Genomic DNA, 21962 nt, shown 5'->3' with positions numbered 1-21962 from the left:
ATATTAGCAGCTATACCCATTGTAGTAATTTAGATCTAAAAAATAATAATATAAAAAGCAGCATACAGTTGGGATAATCAAGTATATGAGCAATAATCTGAGGTTCAAAGCACCAGCCATCAAAATGCACCTAATTAGTCAGTGGTGGTGGGACTGATCCCTAAATGCCTGCAAAGACAGCAATTAGTTGGTAGCTAGAATCAATTAATCAGTTTCAGAGTATGTAACAGATTTGAATAAAGAGATATTCATTAGACAAAAATCAGAGTAATGCTGACTTTTCAGTCTTGAACAGTATTTTATTTAGTATTATTTATTTAGTTGGTTATTTAAAATTTAGAGAAAGACTTACAGCTAAAACATTTTAATCCACAAGTAACATGAACTGGGGGCCATTTATGCAGCAGTGAACCAGACTGATTTCAGCAGTCCTGAGGTCATTTTGGGAACACAAGCATATAAATTGAGATTGAGCTTGCTCCAATGAGTTATGATATCAGATTGAATTCATGTTAGAGAGTTCTTTAATGAGCACCAAAGTAACACAAGGAGCTTTCTTCCTGACCCTTTCACAACATGCAAAAACAAGAGAAGGCGAAATTAGCAGCCCCTAATTGAATTGCTGTTGTGTGACAATAACCCTTTACAATTAAAAATGTCAGTGTTCTGATGCTTTTCTACCCATACCTTTGTAAGAAGAGCTGATGAGTTCCATAACTCAGTGCTTTCTGCACCCTTTGGGTAGTGTCACTTACTGGATCGCTTTTGAGGAGGGAAAAGTCTACTGTAACTGCAGTGGATAGTAGAGCAAGGAGTAGATAAGACTGCTAAGAAATACTGAAGGATTAGGAACCATTGTAAAAACCAGAAAATAATAACTTTCATTAATGCAAATTTCCTTCCATACTGAAGGAGCTAATAGCCAAGGGGTTAAAATCATCCTGCTTTTGAATACTTTTGTATTCAGCATCTGCATTTATAGCTAAATGCAGGATAATTCTAATATTGGCAGCATATATAAACTAAGAGTAATGCAGTGATTATATTCCCCAATATCTTAGAGTTTTCTGTCTACTTGAAAAAACACTGTCTTATAAAAATTCATTTTCCAGCTTTTTCTGTATTGGAGACAGGAAAGAAGAGTAATTATAAATGCTCAGTACCTGAAAGGCCAAGTAGTGGTGCTGTTGAGAGTATAAAACACTTTCGTGGGAGCGTGATTGCAACCCTCACCTCATACTCAGTTCAGGATATGTTTGTGTTATGTGTGTATGTCTCTTGTATCATACATATAGCATGTACCATGTGGACCCTTAGCAGCCTCTGTGTCTTAGATGAAGGAAAAAAAGTCAGTTTTCAAATCTCATTGTTAAAATATATATGCATATATTCAGTTTATTTGCTTTCTACTGCTTTAAATCAACTCTTTGTTGAAACATTTTGGTAATTTCAGATCTTCATTTAAGTTTTGGCTTTACATATATATATATATATATATAGACACACACACATATGTATATATATATGTGTGTGTGTGATGGAGACAGCATTTAATGATTTGGTCAAAATCTATTGCAGCTTTAGATATTTTTGTGAGCAAATGTGTTCTAAATTTTTTGTATAAAGTTTGCAGGCACAGACCTCCGTTTAGATAATTGATACAATTTTATTGTACCAGCTGCCCAGTACTGCTTCTATAAGCAATTTCTGATGATTTTAAGATCAGGCATAACATAAAATAGTTTAAAACCTGCTGTGAGGGGAAGATGGAGGTAATATATGAGTGCTGAGGAGTCTCAATCGTATTCATTAACCCAGCATGATGTGTAACTTCATCAAGCTCACCAACTCAAAGTTTTAGCTAATATTTGAACTGCCAACCTCAGCCAGTAAGGTTGGGGTTTTTTGTGTTCTCTATGGTGCAGTTTTGTTCTAATAAATAAATAGAAAACTGCAGCATCCCCAACTTTATGCTGCATTCAGTGTAAAGATTAGATAGCCACAATAATTCTGTATTTTAGTATTATTCCTCTGTAACACCATTCCATATATTTAAAAAATATTTTTAAAGCTTTTTGTGAATTTAAATACCTTTTATTGTGGTTATTAAATGGCACAAGAAGTTTTATTAGTCACTATAAAAAGCATTTCTTCATTTGCTTTTCTTGTTGATAATGGTTCCCAGTTGAAATGCTTCTGCCTCCCACCCCATCTAAAATTGCCCAGAATCACAGAATGGTTGAAGTTGGAAGGGACCTCTGGAGGTCATCTGGTGAAACCTCTCTGCTCAAGTAGTCTCGAGCAGTTTGCCCAGGTTCATGTCTAGATGGTTTTTGAATGTCTTCAAGAATGGAAACTCCACGATCTCCCATGGTCCCGTGCTTGGTTAACAGTAAAAAAATGTTTCCTGATGTTCAGACAGAAAAGTTTCAACTCTCTGTAGAAGTACCTTCCATCTGAAGTGGTTTTATAAGATTTAAAAGAAGTCTCCATGCTCAGTTTCTATCAACAAAAGGAAACATAGTTTCAGTTTAACTAAAGTATTATTTTAATTGTCATAAAACACCAGAAGCTAAGCTAGCCCTAGGCATTTAAAGGAATTCTCTCTAAGGAGAAATATGTAATTATTTTCCTCTGTCTTACATTGTGAGCTGATAGTCTGGGTCATGTTGTTTATAGTCACAGCTATTGTACTGTTTGCTAAAATAATTCTGCTTCATGCAAGCAATTTCTGTTAAGGCCAGTAAAATAATTCATGGCTTTCATTGGTTTTTCAGGTCTAGGGAAATTAGGGATAGGATTTCTACTCTGTAAGAGCTTGCAGTAAGAAGAAATACAGTTCCTCAGTGCGCAAAGGGTGCCTCTCCACTTGTCCAGGGGTGATCTAAAGGGGGTGTTGATAAATAAGGGAGAGGAAATGTATCAGCTGTCTTCTTGGACTGACTGACAAAAGTTTATCTCGGACCTTCCACAATTGCTGGTTTAAATAGTGGTTTATACTTGCTTAAAACTCTGGTGCTGTAGCAAAGGCAAAAAGACTACTGTTTGTCCAGCAGTGTGTTCCTCCGGTTTTGAGACTTTGTTCATTCAATAAGCAGTTGTAATAAATAATTAGCATCTCCTTGAGGTATGGAGGTGAGCTGTAATAAAGAAATGGAAGAGAAAAACCCATAATACCTGCTCTGAATCAGCTCAGCACCTCTGGCTTCTTTCTCACTTGAGAACTGTTAATTAAGTCCTCCTATCATTTCCAAATTGTTTATGATATCTAAACTAAGAAGTTTCTCAAATGCAGTTTTAATATGTTATTGCAATTTATTTCTAGAATCAGTTATTTGCAAGAAAGTTCATCAGTTTGAATTAAAACACTCAAATTCAATATCAACCTAAGAGCCCAAAATGCGACTTCAGTGCAGTGTATATTTTGTTAGCTCCTTATTAGAGATCACTATAACTATTTTCTACTATTTAAGGAGTTCATCCTTGTCATAGCTTTCCATAATCTTTTGTTTTTCTTTTTTTTTTCAGGGTCAGCCTGGTCCTCAAGTAAGTGCCATCTTATTTTCTTACATAATTAACAGTTAAATACAGGGCCCACTGAGCTCAGGTTGTCTAAAAAGTATTTTAGTATATTTTTGATCCTACTGTAGTAAGATAGAAACTGATAACCATTGCATAATTCTGTAAGAAAAATATTTCCCAAGAGAGAAATATGCCCCCCACATATGGTTAAGTTCCCTCAGCTGTCTGACCAGATGGTGGGGTTAACAACATAATACTGAATAGAGCAAATCTCCTAACTATGGCTTGAAACTTTGCCACCAAACTTTAAAGCAAGATGAAATAGCTTAGCAAATGTGTAGCAAATGTAATACTTCAACTGCTTATTAATCACATGCTAATAATGTTGCTATAATCCAGGCAGAACCTCAGTTATTTTAAATATTGCACTGTAGCTGTTTTGATTAATTAGATACACTGCTTTGAATTAGTTCTGCTTTATTTAAGAATAGTAGAACTTTGTCTTGTGAGCTGTAATTGAAGACGTGGAAATCTAGGGACCTAACTTCAGTTCTAAGGAAGAAACAGACCAGCAGAGAGGAAACATTACATATAGCAAAAATGAAATGTGAATTATTTGAGTGCTATAAAAATATGGAAGAGCAAGGAAATAAGAAAAACAAATAAATTACTAAGCCAATACCAATGCCATACTTAGTGGAATCAGTTGAGAAACTCGGGCTTTTTGTATGCTTCGTATGCTTTGTGGGAAGTAAGCTTTGGTCTGTGGAACTGTCTTAGCACAATTTAGTTGCCCAAATCAGGATTTCTATGAGGACCTTTTATATTTCAGAATCATAATTGAATGTTAGAGCTTTATCATCATATTGACTGGCAATTTTTTTAAGATTTTCATTATGACATGCAAGCATTTAATTTAGATTTTTTAGTTTCTAAACATAATTTTCCATTCAAAGACTGATTGATTTACGAACCCTCAAAGCACTTGGCCTGAATGCACAGTATCCTTGCAGTGCCAGGCTTCATTTAACAGAACTGTGTAAGAAATCCATATGGTACTGGAGATGACCACTGCACTTACATTTCACAATAGGCTCTTGATGTATGGACTATACAGAGAAGCATCTTCAGCATCTGTGCTGCTGGGGTTGGTGAAGAGAGAGATTGTAATTCTGTGTGGCACTGTAGCTCTGAACAAGCTCTCTTGAGGACCTGAGGCTGATTCTTGAGCCTGTGGGCTGCCCTCTAGTTGATGTTAACTTGTGCTGCCACCCGTGTCCTTTCCTTCTGGGTTTGGACCCCCACCTCCCACATTTCAGTTGCTCAGAGAGTGTCTCTTGCCTAATGCTTGTAAACAGCTGCTCAGTCTTTGGAGCTCATATCTCTACATGAAATGCCCTGGGATAGCTGTAGGCAAGGAACCGCTGTGGGGATGGCAGCGTTCAGTGCTGTTTCAAGGGCAGAAAGGTAGAGAAATCTCATCATGGGTGTCGGAGAAGTGAGGTGCAAACCAAAGAAAAAGCCCTCTAAAAATGTTCCCCATATTGTTTTGAGAGAGAATTCTTACATGTTAACTTCAGTAATTTCTCCCAGTGGAAATGCTCACCTCTGGGTCATCACCATTGTCCTCAGCAACACGTCCTCAGCATTATCCTTAATAATGCCTTATCCTCCTTTTCAGCTCAAGGTGCTCTTATTGTGTCAGGAGGATATGTGTGTACTCAGTCATTTCGACTGGCTGATTGAGTCCAGGATAATTCTTTTGGGAGCACTGGTGGGAAAACATAAGGGCATGAAACAGAGTTGTGTTCAGCTTTACATTAAGAAGCCTAAACCCAGTAGCTTGCGTTGTGTAGGTGTTGACCTACGAGGTGTCTGAGCACTCCTGGCAGTCAGTGAAGGTTAAGCCAATACTCAGTGCACCTGGAAACGTGTTCAGCTCATGGCAAACTCCTTGGGCCCAGTTACATTGTCTGCACTCAGGCATTTGTTGCTGTGTGAATTGATCCAGCGTCTCCAGCCTCAGCCGCTGGCTGTTTATGTACACGGGCTGGAGTCTGTGTTGGGCTGTGGTTGTAGCTGTCAGTCACAGGCAGCTGTCCTGGATACCTAGGGAATCTCTCACATGACACTAGCTGTGCACATTCGTGCCTCCTCATTCCAGATTCTGACTGTAGGCAGCTACTGAACCAGATAATCCTTCTGCTGAATTGCTTTCTAGCCAGTGTTGACATCTACATGTCTTGGGCAACTACAGGCAGGCTGTACATTCAGAAGTTTATCCCCTTAAACTGAAACTCAGATCCAGATAACTTGGTGAGACAGCATTTTTTAAATATTAAAATTGGAGTTTTTAAATATTGGAAGCTGTGGTTGAAAATCTCAAGACTTTTAAAAATCGAAAGTATCCACAGAAAACAGAATTTGTTCCCATACAAATAAAATAAATCAAAACTCCATGGCATGTCATTAAGTAATGCAGAAATTCCAGCCTATTATGATTGTCCGCAATTTCCCTGGTCTTAACTGCGTCCGTGAGAAATTAAAAATTTAAAATATTTATCACTTCGGTTATCCTGGCTTCAAAGAACAAAATTGGTATGCTGATTGGAGAAGCACTTAGGAAGTTTCTGGTGTCCTAGCCATGCAAGTCTATGCTAAGGTCAGGGATAAATTCTAATAATTTCTATACTCGATATTTTATTAACCCCTATTCTTTTTCACTGTGATATAAAGTACACACTATGTTCACCTAACACACACCTAATTACTGGGCACATCCTCTTACCATTTTTTTTTTTTTTTTTTTTACTGCTTATTTTCTTCCAAGATAAAGATAATTTTTCAAAAGATAATTTTGCTTCACGTTTTCCCATTTTAACTAAAAACAAGCTTTATTACAACTTACAGGCAGTTTTTTAATATTTTTTTCTTCCAGAAAAAGCTTATGGTTTTGTTGCATCTCTGAAAAGTAAAGACCACAATAAAAAACTAAAGAATTTCTAACCTAATCTTTAAAAAAATAAAGTCTCTTCTTATGATTTGGTTTTCTGTTAAAAAGAAAGCTACTTTAAATACCATGTAAGCTGTGTTCTTCTACAGAGGAGCAAGTAATAAAATCTTTAATATTTTTGCTGAAATTAAATTCTGACTCTCAAGTGACCCAAAACAATATCTGCATTTTCTTATCTGGAATATAAATATGTATTTAGATTAGCTTGAACCAGAAAGGGTTCTTTTCCCAGTAAATCTATACAACCAAATTCTGCCCATACTTTCTCTTTTTCAAATAATGGAAGTTTTCCTGCTTGTCAGAGAACAAAGTTTAGCTTCTAATCTAATGTTAATTCCATAAGAAATGTCCTGTCTGGATAAAGAGAGAAGGCTGGCTATTTTAACCTTAACAATTTTTTGTTGTTTAGAGGTAAGGCTCATGTAAATACTGGAAGCCATGCTTGTAATATCATGGCGAAGGAAGACAAAACAATCCTTTTGAAAAATCTTGCTGAACTAAAGCTAATAAAGACTGTAAATGTGGGATAGGGTGGTGTTTTGCTCGATTTGGTCTCAGCCAGCCAGCTGTTTCCTTCTTTGGGGCAGTATCCTCTCCCTGGCCCATCTCTAGCACAACATGCTTTGTCTCTCATGTCAGCATACATGAGCGCTCTCTGTGTGGGACTTTGACATACAGCAGCCTCACAGATGCTTCTCCTTTCTCTTTGGCAGCTGTCCAAATCTGCATTAGAAATGGACAAAGTGTTAATGATTGATATTTGTTTTCATGAGATTCCTGTTTTCCTTTGTGTGACACGTCCATGGACGTGATGCTGTAACAGCCTGAAATTTCCCAGTGCCTGGTGCATGATAAAGGTTTCCATAGCAATTGTGGTGACAAATGTATGTGTGCCTTTTTTTTCACCATCAAGCATCAGGGTACGTGGCTGGAGTATTTTTAATTTCTGATGACAGAGATTCTGATTCATGGTTAAACTGGCTATTACTGGCTTGTACTGTCAACAGTGCTGGTGGGAACTGTTTTAACTTTTAGTTTTCTGGTTTTTGTCAAAGGACAGAGAAACACAGCAGGCCACAGGCCCTAGTTTTGAGTGGGTTTGGAAGGCAGCAGTCTGGGGAAGATATTTATCACTTCCTAGAGAACACTGTGATGGTAGGGAGACTCCTAGATCTTACGAAAGAGTATCTGACAGTAGGAAGGATAAATAGGGATGAATAAAAAAAAACATATTTTTAATTCCTGTTGAGCTTCGCTTTCAGTTTTGGTGGTTTTGAACAGTCATTTGCATTCCACAACCTGTTAAATACTGCTCTCAGTCCACGCCATTCAGTAGTGGGGCATTTGATAACATCAAGTGATTGTGTATTTGTTTTTATGGCTTTTAAACTATGGGCAAGGTACATAATGTCCTATTGATCAGTGCTGCAGAGTGTTGTTAGAGTTGGACATGTTTCTTTTGTTCTGATCACCATAAATTGAGGTGTGAACTCCACATTCCTTTTTTTTCTAGCAGTTTCCTCACATGAATGCCTCAAGACTCTTTACTTGCATGGAGAGTGGGGGAAGGAGGCAAGAAATACACTTATGAAAGACAAAATCTGCCAATGACTGAAGCAATAGCTCACTTTCAGATACACAGGGCTGTAAAGTTACTGTTCCTGGGAGAATCCCAGTGGTTGTACCCTGGCCATCAGCTGTTCTCACTGTTGAGAATGATATTATGGGGTATTTCTCCTAGAAACTCATACGCTATGCTCCTTTTTAAACTTCTGATCCAGCTGAAGAATTGTATGACAGTCTGATTATACAAATGCTGATCTGCTTTTGACTTTCAAGTTGCAGGTCAGATTTTGCTGTCAAACTTCAACAATTAGTTTATTAACATTAGGTAGCAGACTTGTAAAAGTTTTTTCTTACTTTCTGTGTACAAATAATGAAGATAAATTCTTGATGCCTTTACTGCTAATAAAAATTTACTGTAAATTATGAGATCAGAAATTAATCTGAGGACATCACATGAATAAACAAGCTTGTACTGTTTTGTATGTGTTTAAGCAGGCAGAGCTTGAGTTTAGTTGCCATTCTGCATTCTTAAATGGTAATAGCATTTGTGAACACCATTGAAATTGTGAGACCTTTTTAGGAAACAGCCCATAATGATTTGTGAACAAGAAGAAACAAATGCCATTTTCATGGCTTTTCATTTTATGTTAGTTGCTAAAAGGAACCACATCAGAGAATGTTAAGAGGTGAAATCATGCTTAAAACTTCATTTACTGTATACATAAGTGTTTATGACACAAAAGAAGCCAGAAATATGTCTTCTCAGAAGGAGATTGTGCATTTAATTGTTTTTAAGCGTGATGCTTTCTCAGCTTCATATGTAATAAAATAGAAGTTAATTTTGTTAAAAGGCATTGACAACAACAATGAGCACTTTCAAATATAAAACACTTTGGTTTCCCCTGGTAGACTTATGCACATGTGTAAACCAGAAGAGCTGTGAATATTAAATGGTTTTCTTGGCTAAGCAGACAGTATTAGTGCAAGTAAGAAGAATCTTTGCTTTGTAAAGAAGAGAGCACAGAATTGGAGATTTAGGGGAAAATTGTTCTGAACTATCTGTTGTACCAAGACTAAGGAAGCGCCACACATAATTTAAAAAAGTAGAGGAGAGTAAAAGTTCCAAGCATCAACAAAAAATTCTTTTAAAATTTGATACTATGCTCTGCTTTCAACATATTTTTTTACTTGTCTTTTCCCATCCTTTTGTCAGGAATTGCAAAGGACCCTCTAATGGCAGATTGATGATCTCCCTGCAGTACCCTGCTAAGTGAACTAAGTTAGAGATAGTTAGACTTTTCAGAGCTCTACTCATCAGGCTCTGACACCAAGAGGAGGCCAGACTCCTACCCCAGCTGTGCTACTGTGTTCTTTTACTTACTCTGGTAGGCAAGCCTTCGAGTTAAAATCTCAGTAACTGTCTGGTGCTGAAATAGCAAGATGTTCAGATGTTCCACAGCATTTCCTGGAACAGATAATTTATTTCTTATTTTCTTGCTTGATTCAGAAAGTATCAGACTTGAATTCTGTTGATTTGACAATTACCAATTGAGTCTGGGTTTTGATTTTCTACAGACAGAAAAACAAGAATATTCATTGTATAGAATTCTGTGGAAAGGGCTCTTCATGCAGCATAATTATCAGCTCTGGATGTGCTTATAAAATAAATTCTGCTCCTGTGAAGGTGGCTTCTTTTACTGAATCCACAGATCTCCTTCAGGACTAGCTGTATGCAAAAGATAAAGAAAGCTTGGAAGATGGGCTTAGAAAACAGTTTGATGCAAAACTTTTAGAAGTTGATCTCCTCATTTCATAGTTCACATAGCAACAATTTATGATACTGTTAGTGTGAAAAAACAATCCCTAAAATTAGACAATGCATAAAACTAATATTTGAAACTCTAAAAGAAAATATGCATGAGAGCTTTCTATTTGTAGGATGTTACCAATTTTTCTTCATGGTGGAATCATTAATTTTTTAAAAGAATTGGGTTTGTTTTCATAAAATAAACATGAAGATCTGATTCACTGATTACATATGCCAGTATGAATGTGATAGGGAATCACACATTAGCATTCCATTTATTCATCTAGAAGTTCCAGCTGTCACCAGGGCATAGTAGATCTTCTAACAGAAAGTGAGAAACTGTGAAACAAAAATTACTTGCAAGCCTTAATTTGGTAAAACTCTGCTTAGCTTAACAGAGTGCATATGAGTACAAAACAGCAATTGCAAACTTAGTATTGTGGTTACATTATGACATTACAAAGGGTTGTCAAAATATAATTAAGGACTCTGAAATATTTTTGTATTCCTAAATCATTTCTTTATCAAATGACCTTCGTATTTTCTTCCTCTTATTCTACATATGGCAGAAATACACTCGTGTGTTCTGTGTTCTGTTAGGGATTATGTCAAAGCAACGTATTGAACTGTGTTCAGGAATATTATATAGTATTTCACTATCCTGCTGCACATGTTTTTAATTTGATATTAAACTCATGCTGGCTTATTGTTTTTAGTGATCTTCATGCTGTATTTTAGCTTTGAAATCCAGTTCAATTTGTTGCAGATCCCAGTAGTTTCACTAGCTTTAATAAAAAAAAATTAGGAGTCATAAAAATGTGTATTTCATCAAGTTTATTGTGACTTGAAGGTAATGCTGTGATGTCTAAGACATTAGTCTTCTACAAGGTTTTCAAAATATCAGAGTTCCTTTGAAAGCCATTATCATTTCAGAGGCTGGTGATGCTTTGTGCTAGATGCTTGAAAATCCTGTAAACTTGAGCAGACCTGGGAGATTTGGATCTCAGGCTGGTAGAGGAAACCTTCAAAATTTATATTTCCCTTTTTAAAGTGACTCCTTTAAAGTTCACTCCTGTGAACTGAAGTTGTACTTGAAGCAAATTGCTGGGTTAGTAGAAATGCTTTAGGGATTTTTTTATATTGAATTGTTGCTGGCAATAAGAGCTGTGCTGATATGTTACTCTTTCCTTGTAAGTATGGGTCAAGTCTCAAGAAGGAAGAAAAAGGCAGAAAATGCAGCAGTCACTTTCATTGGAGTATTTTGTGTATTGCCAGGAATGTTGCTATTGAGCACGCCATGGAAGTGTCCATTCTGTTTGTGGGCTTTGATCCAGACTGCCAATTTCAAAAATGCTTTGTCTGTCCTTACAACACTGTAGGATTTCCTAATATAGTTTTTTACTGAGGTCCATCAGTAATATTCAAGAGCTGTGAGCTGCTGAGAAACATGTAAGAGAATCATGTATTTTCAGAAATACAATCCAGCTATATTGCCCAGTGTGTCTGCTAGTGATCATTTGCCAAAAACAGTGAATATCCATTTAAGTATAAATATACATATGTGTTTAATTTCCCCTGAAGATGTTCTGAATTTTGTAGTCCATACTCTTAGTCTTAAGGAGAAAACAGTTTTGTTTTTAATAAACTTTATGTTGTCTTAAATTGCTTCCTGTATAAAGATGTTTCCAGCCTTATAGGTTACAAGAATATATTCAGTCATCTCACTTTTACATATGTCTGCATAAAAAAGTATGTGTATGTTTGAAGTTGATATAAAAATTCTTCTGCATTTATCTGGTGCTCCATCTCAAACTTCACAAATCTGAACAGTTCTCCAAACAGCGCTATGAAATGCATCATTGTAGTTTTTCCCTTTGCAGATAAGGGAATTGGTGACAATAAATGAAAGATTTAGTTCTTGTAGTGACATTTGTTTGTCTAATTGTAACATAAATATTATTTTATATGCTTTTGGTGCTTTTCTTCCTGTACACTATTTGACATTAAATAAATTAATTTGACTAAGGGTTGACACATCCCCATCAAGACTAGAGTTATGACTTAGAGTGTCAAGCTTTGCCTCTTTTAGCAATGACTTGTACCTGGAGTAGTTCAGAAACATTTGTGGTAACTTAAAACTTGCAGGTCACTTCAGGTGGGTTTGTGCAGTGTAGCTTTTATCATAACATTGGTCAGACAGTTCTTGTGAAAAGGCTTTTTTAGGTACCAATGGAGCCCATGCACAGGAACAATTTAAGGGGCTACAGAACTTGTAAGTGGTAATAGGAGAGAAAGAAGAGTAAGATTCTCAGAGGAATTATAGTATTTTGCTGAAATAGATTCTTCCCAAGCATTAGCGTACCTTGAAGTTTAAAAAGTTACCTAGTTTCTGAAGTAATTCCATTGCTCTTAATCTGTGGATGTCTCAGAAGCCTTTCTACCCCTGGTGCTATTTTTTACGTGGCTGTGGCTTTATACTACTATTTTACTGGCATTTTGTTTTAATGATTCATGATTTAAGTAATCTAACACACATCTTCACAGTCTCATTTTATAGTAGCATTTGCAGACAACACTAAAGGAATATCTAAATCTTTCTTTGACATTCTACTACCCTGAGAGAGAAAATATCTCCTCTACTGAGTAGCAAAATTTGTAAAAGAAAAAACAGTGTATAGGCAGTATACCCTGCCTTTGAAATGCTAAGTGAAACTCAGAGCATTGCCGCTGAAACTGGTGTAGAGTCACCACAGTAAATGGAAGAATGGAATTGGCCTTCCCTGTTTCAAAGTCTGTATTAAAATCCTCTTGCTGAAAATAGGTTTAGTGTTAAAATACAGCAAATACATGTCCGCAAAACCTTGTTCAGATGTGAGCTGTGCAGGTTTGCTTGTTTACATAAGTTCAGCCTTTATTACTTTGTAAATTTGCCTTGATATGATAGCAGGTACAGGCCAAAATTCTTCAAAAATCCACCTGGTTTTGAATGTAACCCTTATTTGAAATAGATGAACAGAGGGTTTTTTTTTTTCTGGGATTTCAATCATCTGTTTCTGTGTAGTTACTACTTTTTTTTGTAGAGCTGGACCATGTGCAGCATTTATTAATGAAGTGCATAAATCTCCTAGACTCAGCTCCTGGTCCAGGGAGGATCTGCCTGGTAGATATTTGGATGCTATTCCATCACAGAGTAGTAATGCAGACAGCAAAGCTGAAATATCCGAAAGGCTAGGGAGCTTCTAAGATGTATTTCGATGACCATAGGTACTTCTGCTGTAGGGAGTGAAGTGGCAGGGGTGAATCTCCATTGCTCTGAAACTCCTCCCTGCCCTTGCTTTCATCCTTTTTCTGTTTCCTTCAAAATATCTGAAGTTCAGCCTGCCATCCTCATCAAAAAAGTTCTTTTAAGTTTAAAAAAAAAAAAAAAAAATTAAATGGGCAAAGGGCACTGTCATTTCACCTGAATTATCTACCAGGCTGGTAAAAAATCGGGGAAGCACCACAGGTGTTTGAATTACAAAAGCCACCATACAAGTTTTGGGGTAAAAATAGCTGAAACATTGGAATATGAACTACTGTTTCAGAAAATGAAAGAAGTCGTTAACTCCCAGTGAGGAGCTTTTTTCTTACTAAGTTTTAGGAATAAATGAGAGAACTGGCCTATTGATAAATATCTACCAAAGGAAGTATAAAAAGTATTTCTTTAATGGTCAAGTTCAAGTGGCTCCTGCTTATTGCAGGGGGATGGCCTCAATCAGTCTGTATCAAAAGTGTCTCATTTTTGAAATGTTCTATAAAACAGATATTGAACACTGAAGCTGATACTATGTTGCAATTTAAAATATTGTTAAAAATCATAGATTGAACTCAAAAAAATCCTGAGACTGCAGTGGAAATAGCAAATATAGTAGTAATTATAATATAAAAAAGACTTCCTGTTCAGTCTGCTTTCTGAATTTTGGTTCTGTAGGACCCAGATCTGTTGCTTTTTATTATGTCTTCCTGCATTTCTGAGTGCCAGCCAAAATTTTGTGTGTTTCTTTGGTTTTGAAGTAACAAAGATTGTGTTTGTATCTTCCTCACAATGTTCCTTCTTTCCTGTTATTGAAATCAGAAGCTCTCTTTTTTTAATAACATGATAGATACAGCAATGTTAGGTTTTCTCATCTGTACTTTTATGTCCTGTTCTACCAGTTACAAGAATGGCATTTCCTTTGTGGTGTGAATTTTTTGTTTGTTTGTTTGTTTGTTTTACAGTATTGCATCAAATCTCTAACATTATTAGTGAATTTCTGCTTATCTGACAAGTAGGAGAACAGGAAGGTGCATTGTGGACAAGGCAATGAGGGCTGAGATTCAGTAAATGCATGTATTACAGTGCACTGAGCAGTAAGTGAAAGTCAGAAGGCTTTTGACTTTTCCAGAAGCCATTTTCTTTTCTTTAAGAATGTGCCAGTTTTTTCTGCCACCATATAATTGGTCTTACTGTCACATACAGCAGCTACTTGACTCACAAGGAACTTCAAAGATTTGAATCATAATGTTTACTTAAATTAATTTGTGGAAATAGTAAAGCTGATCCTTGTTTCTTCATGCTCAGGCAGTGGGTACATAGCCACATGCCCTGTGTACCGTAGAATTTTGTAGGACTGTTTGTGTTGCTTTGTAGGCTTTCAAAGAAAAACCTTATATTTGTCTGTAGAAGGAAGGGAAGGGGAAGGAGAAGATGGCAGTCTTAGTGATTAATCAAAGAAAGAATATCAGAGAAAGGAAGGGGAGATCACCTTCAGCAGGTTCTTGCTTGGGACACTGGGCCTTGTGCTTTTTCCTGGGTACTGGATTAGTTCTGCAGCTTCTAATGTGAGCTGGTGGTTTTTGTGAGCAGCATTATAAGTTTCAAAAAAAAGCACCCCATTCCAGCCTCAGCTAGAGCACTGCATGAGAAATGAATGTCTAAATGAATGTCTAAGTGGTTTCTTGACACATTTTGGGTAGACTGTGTTCTCCTGCCTGTAGCTGATAAACTTGTCTGATTTATATATGGCTATAAATCACTGACTTTTGAATGCATTTGTATGAATTTACAGCAGGAGTAATTTATAATTTGCTTTTTGTGGATGTTAACAGAGCTGTTTATCTAGATTGCTATATAAATCAGTTTTATGTTTCGCAGCTTAAATCATTTACATAATGTTCTTTAAGGCAGTCACCCTTATTGTGTCAAAAATTCAGGTTTCTTTTTCTCTGCCTTAGGATTTTTAACAAAAACTTCAGAATATAAGGGAAGAAAATGAGATGTTATTAAGAGTATTTTGAGAGGTGGTTGGTTGAAGTTTTCACCATAAGTCAGTCATGTTACAGAAGGAGAATAAAACACGTAAAAAGGAAGGCACTTCAGCAGTAGAAACTGTTCAGATTCAGTGAACAGTTCTCATTCTTCTGAGTACTTGTAAAATTGTTGCAAGGTGAATTGTTGGCCTTGTAAACTAGCGTATGTAAACACTGTCTGAAAACATGGCCAAGCTCAGCAGATGCCAAAACCACATTGTCTCAGTAGTTCAGGGTTTGCATGGTGGACACAAGACTGAAATGAGTGTAGGAACTTTGGCATAGTTATGAAACACAGCGGTGTTTCATAATGCTCTGTGTAACCTCTTGTGATTCAGCATATCTGATCCTAATATTTTGCAGCAATTACAGGACAGGATGGGAACTGTTGTTCTGGTCAGATTCTTGTAGTTTATTGAAGTCATGAGTAAAGTTTCAAAGAAAGAAAGTTCAACTTTTGTATCTGATTTATTTTGTTGTCATGTGCCGAAGCTGCCTTTTACCCTTAAAGTAATCTGCAATATTGAATTAACTTAGCCAATGTATGGCATGCTGTTTAGTTGTGAAAACATGGTTAAACTAAGCTGGGAAATTGATTCCCTTTTTGGGTTTGTCTGGGTGACATTGGAGTAGGTGGTTCACTTTTCTGTTGGTTTCTGCACGGCTGCTGTTGCCTTAGGCTGCCAGTCACACTGTGGGTGCTGGGAGGGATGACTGCACTGCACGCCCCTCGATCCCAAATGAAAATGAAGGCTGAACCTTGCAAACTGCATTCAGTCCTCCAGCTGCCAGCTTGCCTTAGCCTGTGGCTGCTGTGGTGGGAATGTAGGAAAGCAGTGACTGTGTCTGAAAGGTTGTTATCACCTGTGTCTTCTGTGGTAGCTCTGATGGGAGCTGTCAGGTTTGGCGTGTCGTGTTCCTTCGGAGCTGTGAGGCTGGATGATCCCAGTGGGACCTGGTTCTGTCACAGTCCAGCTGATTCTCTTGGTTGGTTGGTTGGTTGTCACCAGCTTGTGCAGGGGACTGGCTGGTCCTTTTTACAGAGGCATCATATGGGCTGTCTAACAGGAAAAATCTGCACTCCTCTCTGACTCTACTGACTGCAGAGCTTTTTACAGAACCTTCAATATCACTTTGTACTCTGTATTAAGAATCCCTTACTGTTTTCAGTTCTGCTGTCGCATCAATGCTTGGAGCCTTTTGGGTGAGTTTGTAGCAGAACTTCCTGTATTATGGCTAAAGGCAGATTTGTAGCAATAGGTATGTGGAGAGAATATATCTGTAAGAGAATTTTGATAATTATGAATGTTTGTAAAACCAATATAAGTCAACTACTGGTTTTTTAAGAGGTCTCTGGATGTAACTTTGGCAAAACTATGTAGGTGGCAATGGCCTCAAGGGTAGAATTCAAAATTAGCATATTTTAGGGAATGAATTACAAAATTTCATCTGTGTGGAAAAAGTCATGCTGATCACACTCAGTTAATTCTAATGGAACGTTGCTTGATGAAGACTGCAAGGATCAATCTCCTGTTTTCTAGTATTGCATTCTCTTGTCTTTCTATTCCTGTACACATATTTATAATAATGTAAAATTTCATCAGAGTATGGAAATAGGATTTTGATAGCAAAAAAAAAAAAAGGCAGGAGGGGGTCACCTGTGAGCAATCCTGAATATGGCTGGTTTTTGGATTTGACCCTGATTTCAGCTCTGTTCTTAGCTGGCAGGTGCCTGGAGGCCTTTCAGTCTACTGTAGGAGACCTTGTTTTAAAAACAGTAGTATTTTTTGCCTAATTATGAATGCAGATTTTGCATGTGTTTGAGATTTACAAGGCCTTGCTTATGTGAAACAGGCTATAAACTCTCCTTGGAAATGTATAGTAGTCTGGAGTAGATAATTACACTTTGAGAAAAGAGCCTCTGTTCCCAGTGAAAACACTGTGAAGTTATTTCAGAAATGCTCTGACCTCAGACGTTTCATATAACTTACACAAAATGCTTTCACATTTGTTCGGCAGCTCGTGGCTTGATCTCTGCCATCTCATAAACGAAAGCACAGAAGTCTCCCTGGGAAAAAAAGCAGCAAGTCCATGCTGTGGCCTGCAAAACTAGTGTTATTTTACTCACTCTGTGCTTTGTGTCTGTACCCTTAAACAGAAGAAACCTTGCCCTCCTTTAAACAAATCTGTCTCCTAATCACACCCCACCCCCACAAATCCAACTTTCCCTCAGATTTTTTTTTTCCTCCCTGCCTCCACTCAGTGTACATACACTAATAAACTCTGCAGTAAAAAACCTTGGGAGAATTTCTCAGCACAAATGGAAAGAAGATGTCAAAGGCTGAGGATAGGAATTTTCTGTTTAAAGTTGCAAAAACAATAGAGGACAATTGAAACATTGGGGAAAAGCCAGAGATGGGTGAACAAGCCATGAAAGTATTCCATTAATTTTTATTTCGGTGAAACCCCACTGGTTCTCTTCACTTGCATCCAAAAGAACCATTTTTATTTGCATTTATTTGTTTGTTTTTCAAGACTCTTGCAGAAAGCAAAAGCATTTCAAATACAAGTGAAGAGACTTGTGAGAATGTTCACACCAGAAGTGCTTTTGTACACTTTTGAAAAGCTGTTTTTCACCCATGGTACAATAAAATTGTCAGATGTTTATGAAGACTTTTATGAAAAATTTGTGTGCTGGAAGGGTGACTTGTTAGAGATGACCATGCGTACCACTCAGGGAGCGAAAAAACCAAGCAAGAAAAAACAAAGCAAAATCTGATTATGATGTGCACAGACTGTTTTCAGAAAATCCTGCACAGAAAAAGGAGGAAGAAAAAAGATACATGATTCAGTCTTATTAAAAAGCATGTTTGGGTATAGGTTGTACTTTCAGAGAACTGTTAGCAGAGGAAAATATGCAGGGTAGAGAAAGGGGCCACCTGTGCACTGGTGATGGCTGAACATAATTGCCAGCAGTCGTGCCAGGGAAACAGTGCAGTAGCTCTGCAGATCTGGTGGCTGAGCCCCTTAGGCAGCTGATGTGATCTGTCCTCTTGTAGCTTCTACCAACAGGCAGAGCTGTGGCAAGCACGCTTCAGGAAAGTTATGAGCCAAAGCCCATCAGAAGCAGGGCCACTCTTGGGTGTAAGAACGGCACTGAGCATGTAGATGAAGGCAGCAACAGCTACCACAAAACAACATCTGTTTACAGTCTCAGTCGTGTCACGTTACCTTATAATTTCATGCCTAAGGCTTGAGAAATAGGATTCTGACTGTAGCAGATAGGGGTCATGCTATTTGCACTTTGCAGCCAGTGAGATATTCAGAGCTAGCAATGGCTTGATGATTCAAGGAGATAGAACACGTGAGCACAACCCTTGGCTTGTGCTTCGCATTCACTCTGGAGAAGGCAGCAACAACCTGCACCGACTGATTGTAGCTCTTCCCATCTTGCAATTACTGTTACTGATGGTACGAGTTCACAAATTCACACGCTCAGTGGCATGGATGTGTAAGCTTTGAAGCAGACCTGCTCTACTGTAATGTCATGTCACAGTACCTGTATGTGGAGACTGTAGCTAAAGGTTGACAGTGCTGCACTTAGTTTTCAGTATATATTTATGTGAACTGCGAAAGGACAGTGGGGCCTAAAGCATTAGAAAAAATGTATGGAGAGACCTTAAAGGTGCAGCCAGGTTGTATCTGTTAATTAAATTATTGTGTTTAATTTGTTTTTAAAGAGGCCAAGTGCTTGCAGGGCAATGCAAAGTGGGCAGGGGTCATAGTTAATTGAGCAGAGAGTTTCCACTCAGCTGGCAGTGAGCACCGTCCTTCCTGAAGGAGACGTGGGGACATCAGGAAGCAGCCTTGGTTCTGTGTCCTCTGCAGCAGACAGAAGAGATGGCAGGCCATGGAAAGAGAGGCATATGCTTCAATTCCTTTGATTCAGCAGCAGATGCTCTCCTCTGGCATGCATCAGAAGCCCTTAAAACTAAGCAGAAAATTTGCTACGATAGGGATTCTCAAAGGCTTGCCTGTAGTTGATCACATCTTTAATACACAGCAGACTGACCTCCATTCCATTGTATTTATGTGAACCACAGGAGTTTTTTACTGGTGTTGTTAGTGACAGTCCTTTCTTGTTCTGCATAAACCCTCACAAACACGCACACACATACTGCCACACGCTCTCTTTGTGTTATCACAGTGATAACCAACCATGCTGGCTTGAATGGCTCCTTCTCTGTTTACAGCTGCTTTCATATGTATCTCAGGTCCTTCTTTGTAATGAAACACCTGCATATCTTTCAGAAAGCTGGAGGTAGAGTCTGCACTGTGTAAGCAGACAGTTTTTTGCAGACTGATAGCATTTTACTCACAAGACACTAACCTGAAAAACTGGTGGTTTAGAAACCTGCTGCTAGCTTTCTGCAAAGTGCTCAATAAAAATGGAATAGGAAAGGACTTCCTATTTGTGATTCTGTCACCTTACTGTTTGTTGGGTGGTAAGTAACAAAAAGTAATACTCCTACAAAATCATGTTATACAAAGGGCTCATTTTGTCTAAATAGTCTGCTTGAGACTAAACATCAGTATTGCCAAAGAAAGGAATGAAAACCCTACTTTTAGAATTTCAAATCCGTTTTTCTTTGGCAATCTAATACAAGAAGGGTGCCAAAATACGACAGATTTATATGTATTTGAATTTATTAAGTGCTCTTGCAAAGAACTTTTACGGTCTAAGAAAACTTCTTTTTTTTTTTTTATCTGATAGGAGATAAACTATTGTCCCTAAGTGAAATCTGTAGCTATTTTGCCATTTCAGGCATAGTTTTGCTTGTCTAAGTAGACTGATTCAACACACATTAGCAAACTATTCAAGAAATAGTGTGCAGTTCCTATTATTAGTACAGTGAAGAAACCATCTCTGGAATAGCACTGGCATTTGGAGTTAAAAATTATAAGGAAATATATTGTTGGGAAAAAATTGCGGATCGACACAGACCTGTTTCTTGCTGTGTCCCAGGGCTTCATCAGCATCAGTAAATAATCTTTGCCTTTCTTTCTTTCAGGGCCCTCCTGGTCCAAAAGGCGAGAAGGTGAGTTGATGTTCGGGCGATTCTTACAAGGTGACTGGAAAGCCCTCCCAGCATGAACTCAAGAGACTGTTTGTATTGATGCAGTGAAATGTTAGATTATGTAAGAGAGCTGGGTAGCACACAGATGCTGTGTTAAACCTATCATCTCATCTTTCCACTTTGCAGGGAGATCAAGGTGATCAGGGCCCTCGGGTAAGCATCTTAAAAAAATGTTCCACTTCCCCTTCGCTGAGTAGGCAATTAGTCTTTAGTGCAAAACTAAATTAAAATACACTGTCTGAGCTAATTATGCTTATTAGCTGCATTTACCCTGCATGTTGAAGTGTCTGCAGGACAGTAACGTGAGTAGGAAGTGTCTGGGAAGATTTGAGTGACTCCAAAGTGTAAAGTTTCCATTGTGGGTGGAAGCAGGTTCCACAGTGATTTTGCTCTGCTGTATAAAGCTGGCTTTCCTAACCAAACCATTCCGTTTCCCCAGCAGTGTTCATGCCATGCATGGGCTTCCACAATGCAGAGGGCCAGTGGGTTTCTAATAAATATACATCTGGATTTCATGTAAAATGTAGCTAATATTTAGTGAATTATAAACAAATATAATGTATGCATGTATTAGCTTTTTTCCTGACATATATGCATTTAATATTTTTAATAATAACAATGTTATCACCTTGTAGTTACAATCCAGACAGTTAGAACATGGTTTAATTGAGGAAATGAGAAGGTTCTTTTAATTTCTAAATGTCATGTTTATTTTAACAGAGAAGTAGAGGAATACAGGAGTGTAAGTTCGAATGGATTGGCTGTGCTAGATCACTCTTTACATCTGTGCTTCATTAGAAAACGCTTGGTTACATTGTTCAGATGATATAGTAACTCTCTTTGGTTACATGTTTATAATTTTTCCCATAACAGTATGTTCCATGGATTATTTTCTTCTGTTAACTATGTTAAATATTTTGAATTTGCAGCTTTATTTCATTCTACTGTTTTGTTTCATATAATTTGATTTAATTGGATTTTACATTTTTTTCAGCCAGTAAGATTATCTAAAGTCACAACATGCTTTTACAGCTGATTTTGATGTTCTGTTAACTGCCAGGGTGCCCTCTTTTGCTTGGTGCTCGGGCTGCACATCATAAAGTCACCAGCCTGAGAGTGATCTGCTTTAAATATTGTTTCAGTTGAAACTCAGTAGGAGTTGGAAAACTACTTAAATAAATAAAAAAGAAAGTAGAGGGTAGCAGTGAGAGCAACATGCTTTTTTGTAGATAACTAATATACAAACTAAAGGTTCTGAATAATGTAAAAATTTCCTTTTAACTTCTAGGCAAATTTAGTGTCTCTGAGAGGCTGTGTATTTTGTCTAGTTCTGTGCTACAGAGCTTTGCAGGGAATGTGAGGAGAGAGAGATGCAGGGGAGGAGAGCAGGGCAGTGCCTGTGGCTTAGGAGAAGATGCTCCATTCAGGTGGCATAAGACAGGCTCGAGTGCAAGTGCTTGCACTAAATGGCCTTACATGCAGAAGAATGCATGTTCTTACATTCACATTCACAGAAGAGAACAAGAGAGCAAATTTGATGGCAGTATCAGAGAGGGATGCAATAACAAATATGGAAGGGCAGTGTTGT

At 37.6% G+C, this 21962-nt stretch overlaps 1 protein-coding gene across 1 annotated transcript in view; it reads left to right on the top strand.

The window, feature by feature from the left end:
- COL25A1 (collagen type XXV alpha 1 chain) overlaps positions 1-21962 on the top strand; it is a 295372-nt gene that overhangs the window by 175520 nt on the left and 97890 nt on the right. Inside the window, exons 7-9 of the mRNA XM_041479910.1 lie at positions 3529-3546; positions 20309-20335; positions 20501-20527. Of these exons, the coding sequence (XP_041335844.1) occupies positions 3529-3546; positions 20309-20335; positions 20501-20527 (72 nt within the window). The remainder of the gene's footprint in view (positions 1-3528; positions 3547-20308; positions 20336-20500; positions 20528-21962) is intronic.

This window comes from Pyrgilauda ruficollis, unplaced genomic scaffold, assembly GCF_017590135.1.
Source record: "Pyrgilauda ruficollis isolate IOZ18807 unplaced genomic scaffold, ASM1759013v1 scaffold5, whole genome shotgun sequence".
NCBI classification, from domain to species: Eukaryota; Metazoa; Chordata; class Aves; order Passeriformes; family Passeridae; genus Pyrgilauda; species Pyrgilauda ruficollis.
The sequence above is the reverse complement of the archived record's forward strand: the minus strand, read 5'-3'. Positions and strand labels throughout refer to the sequence as shown.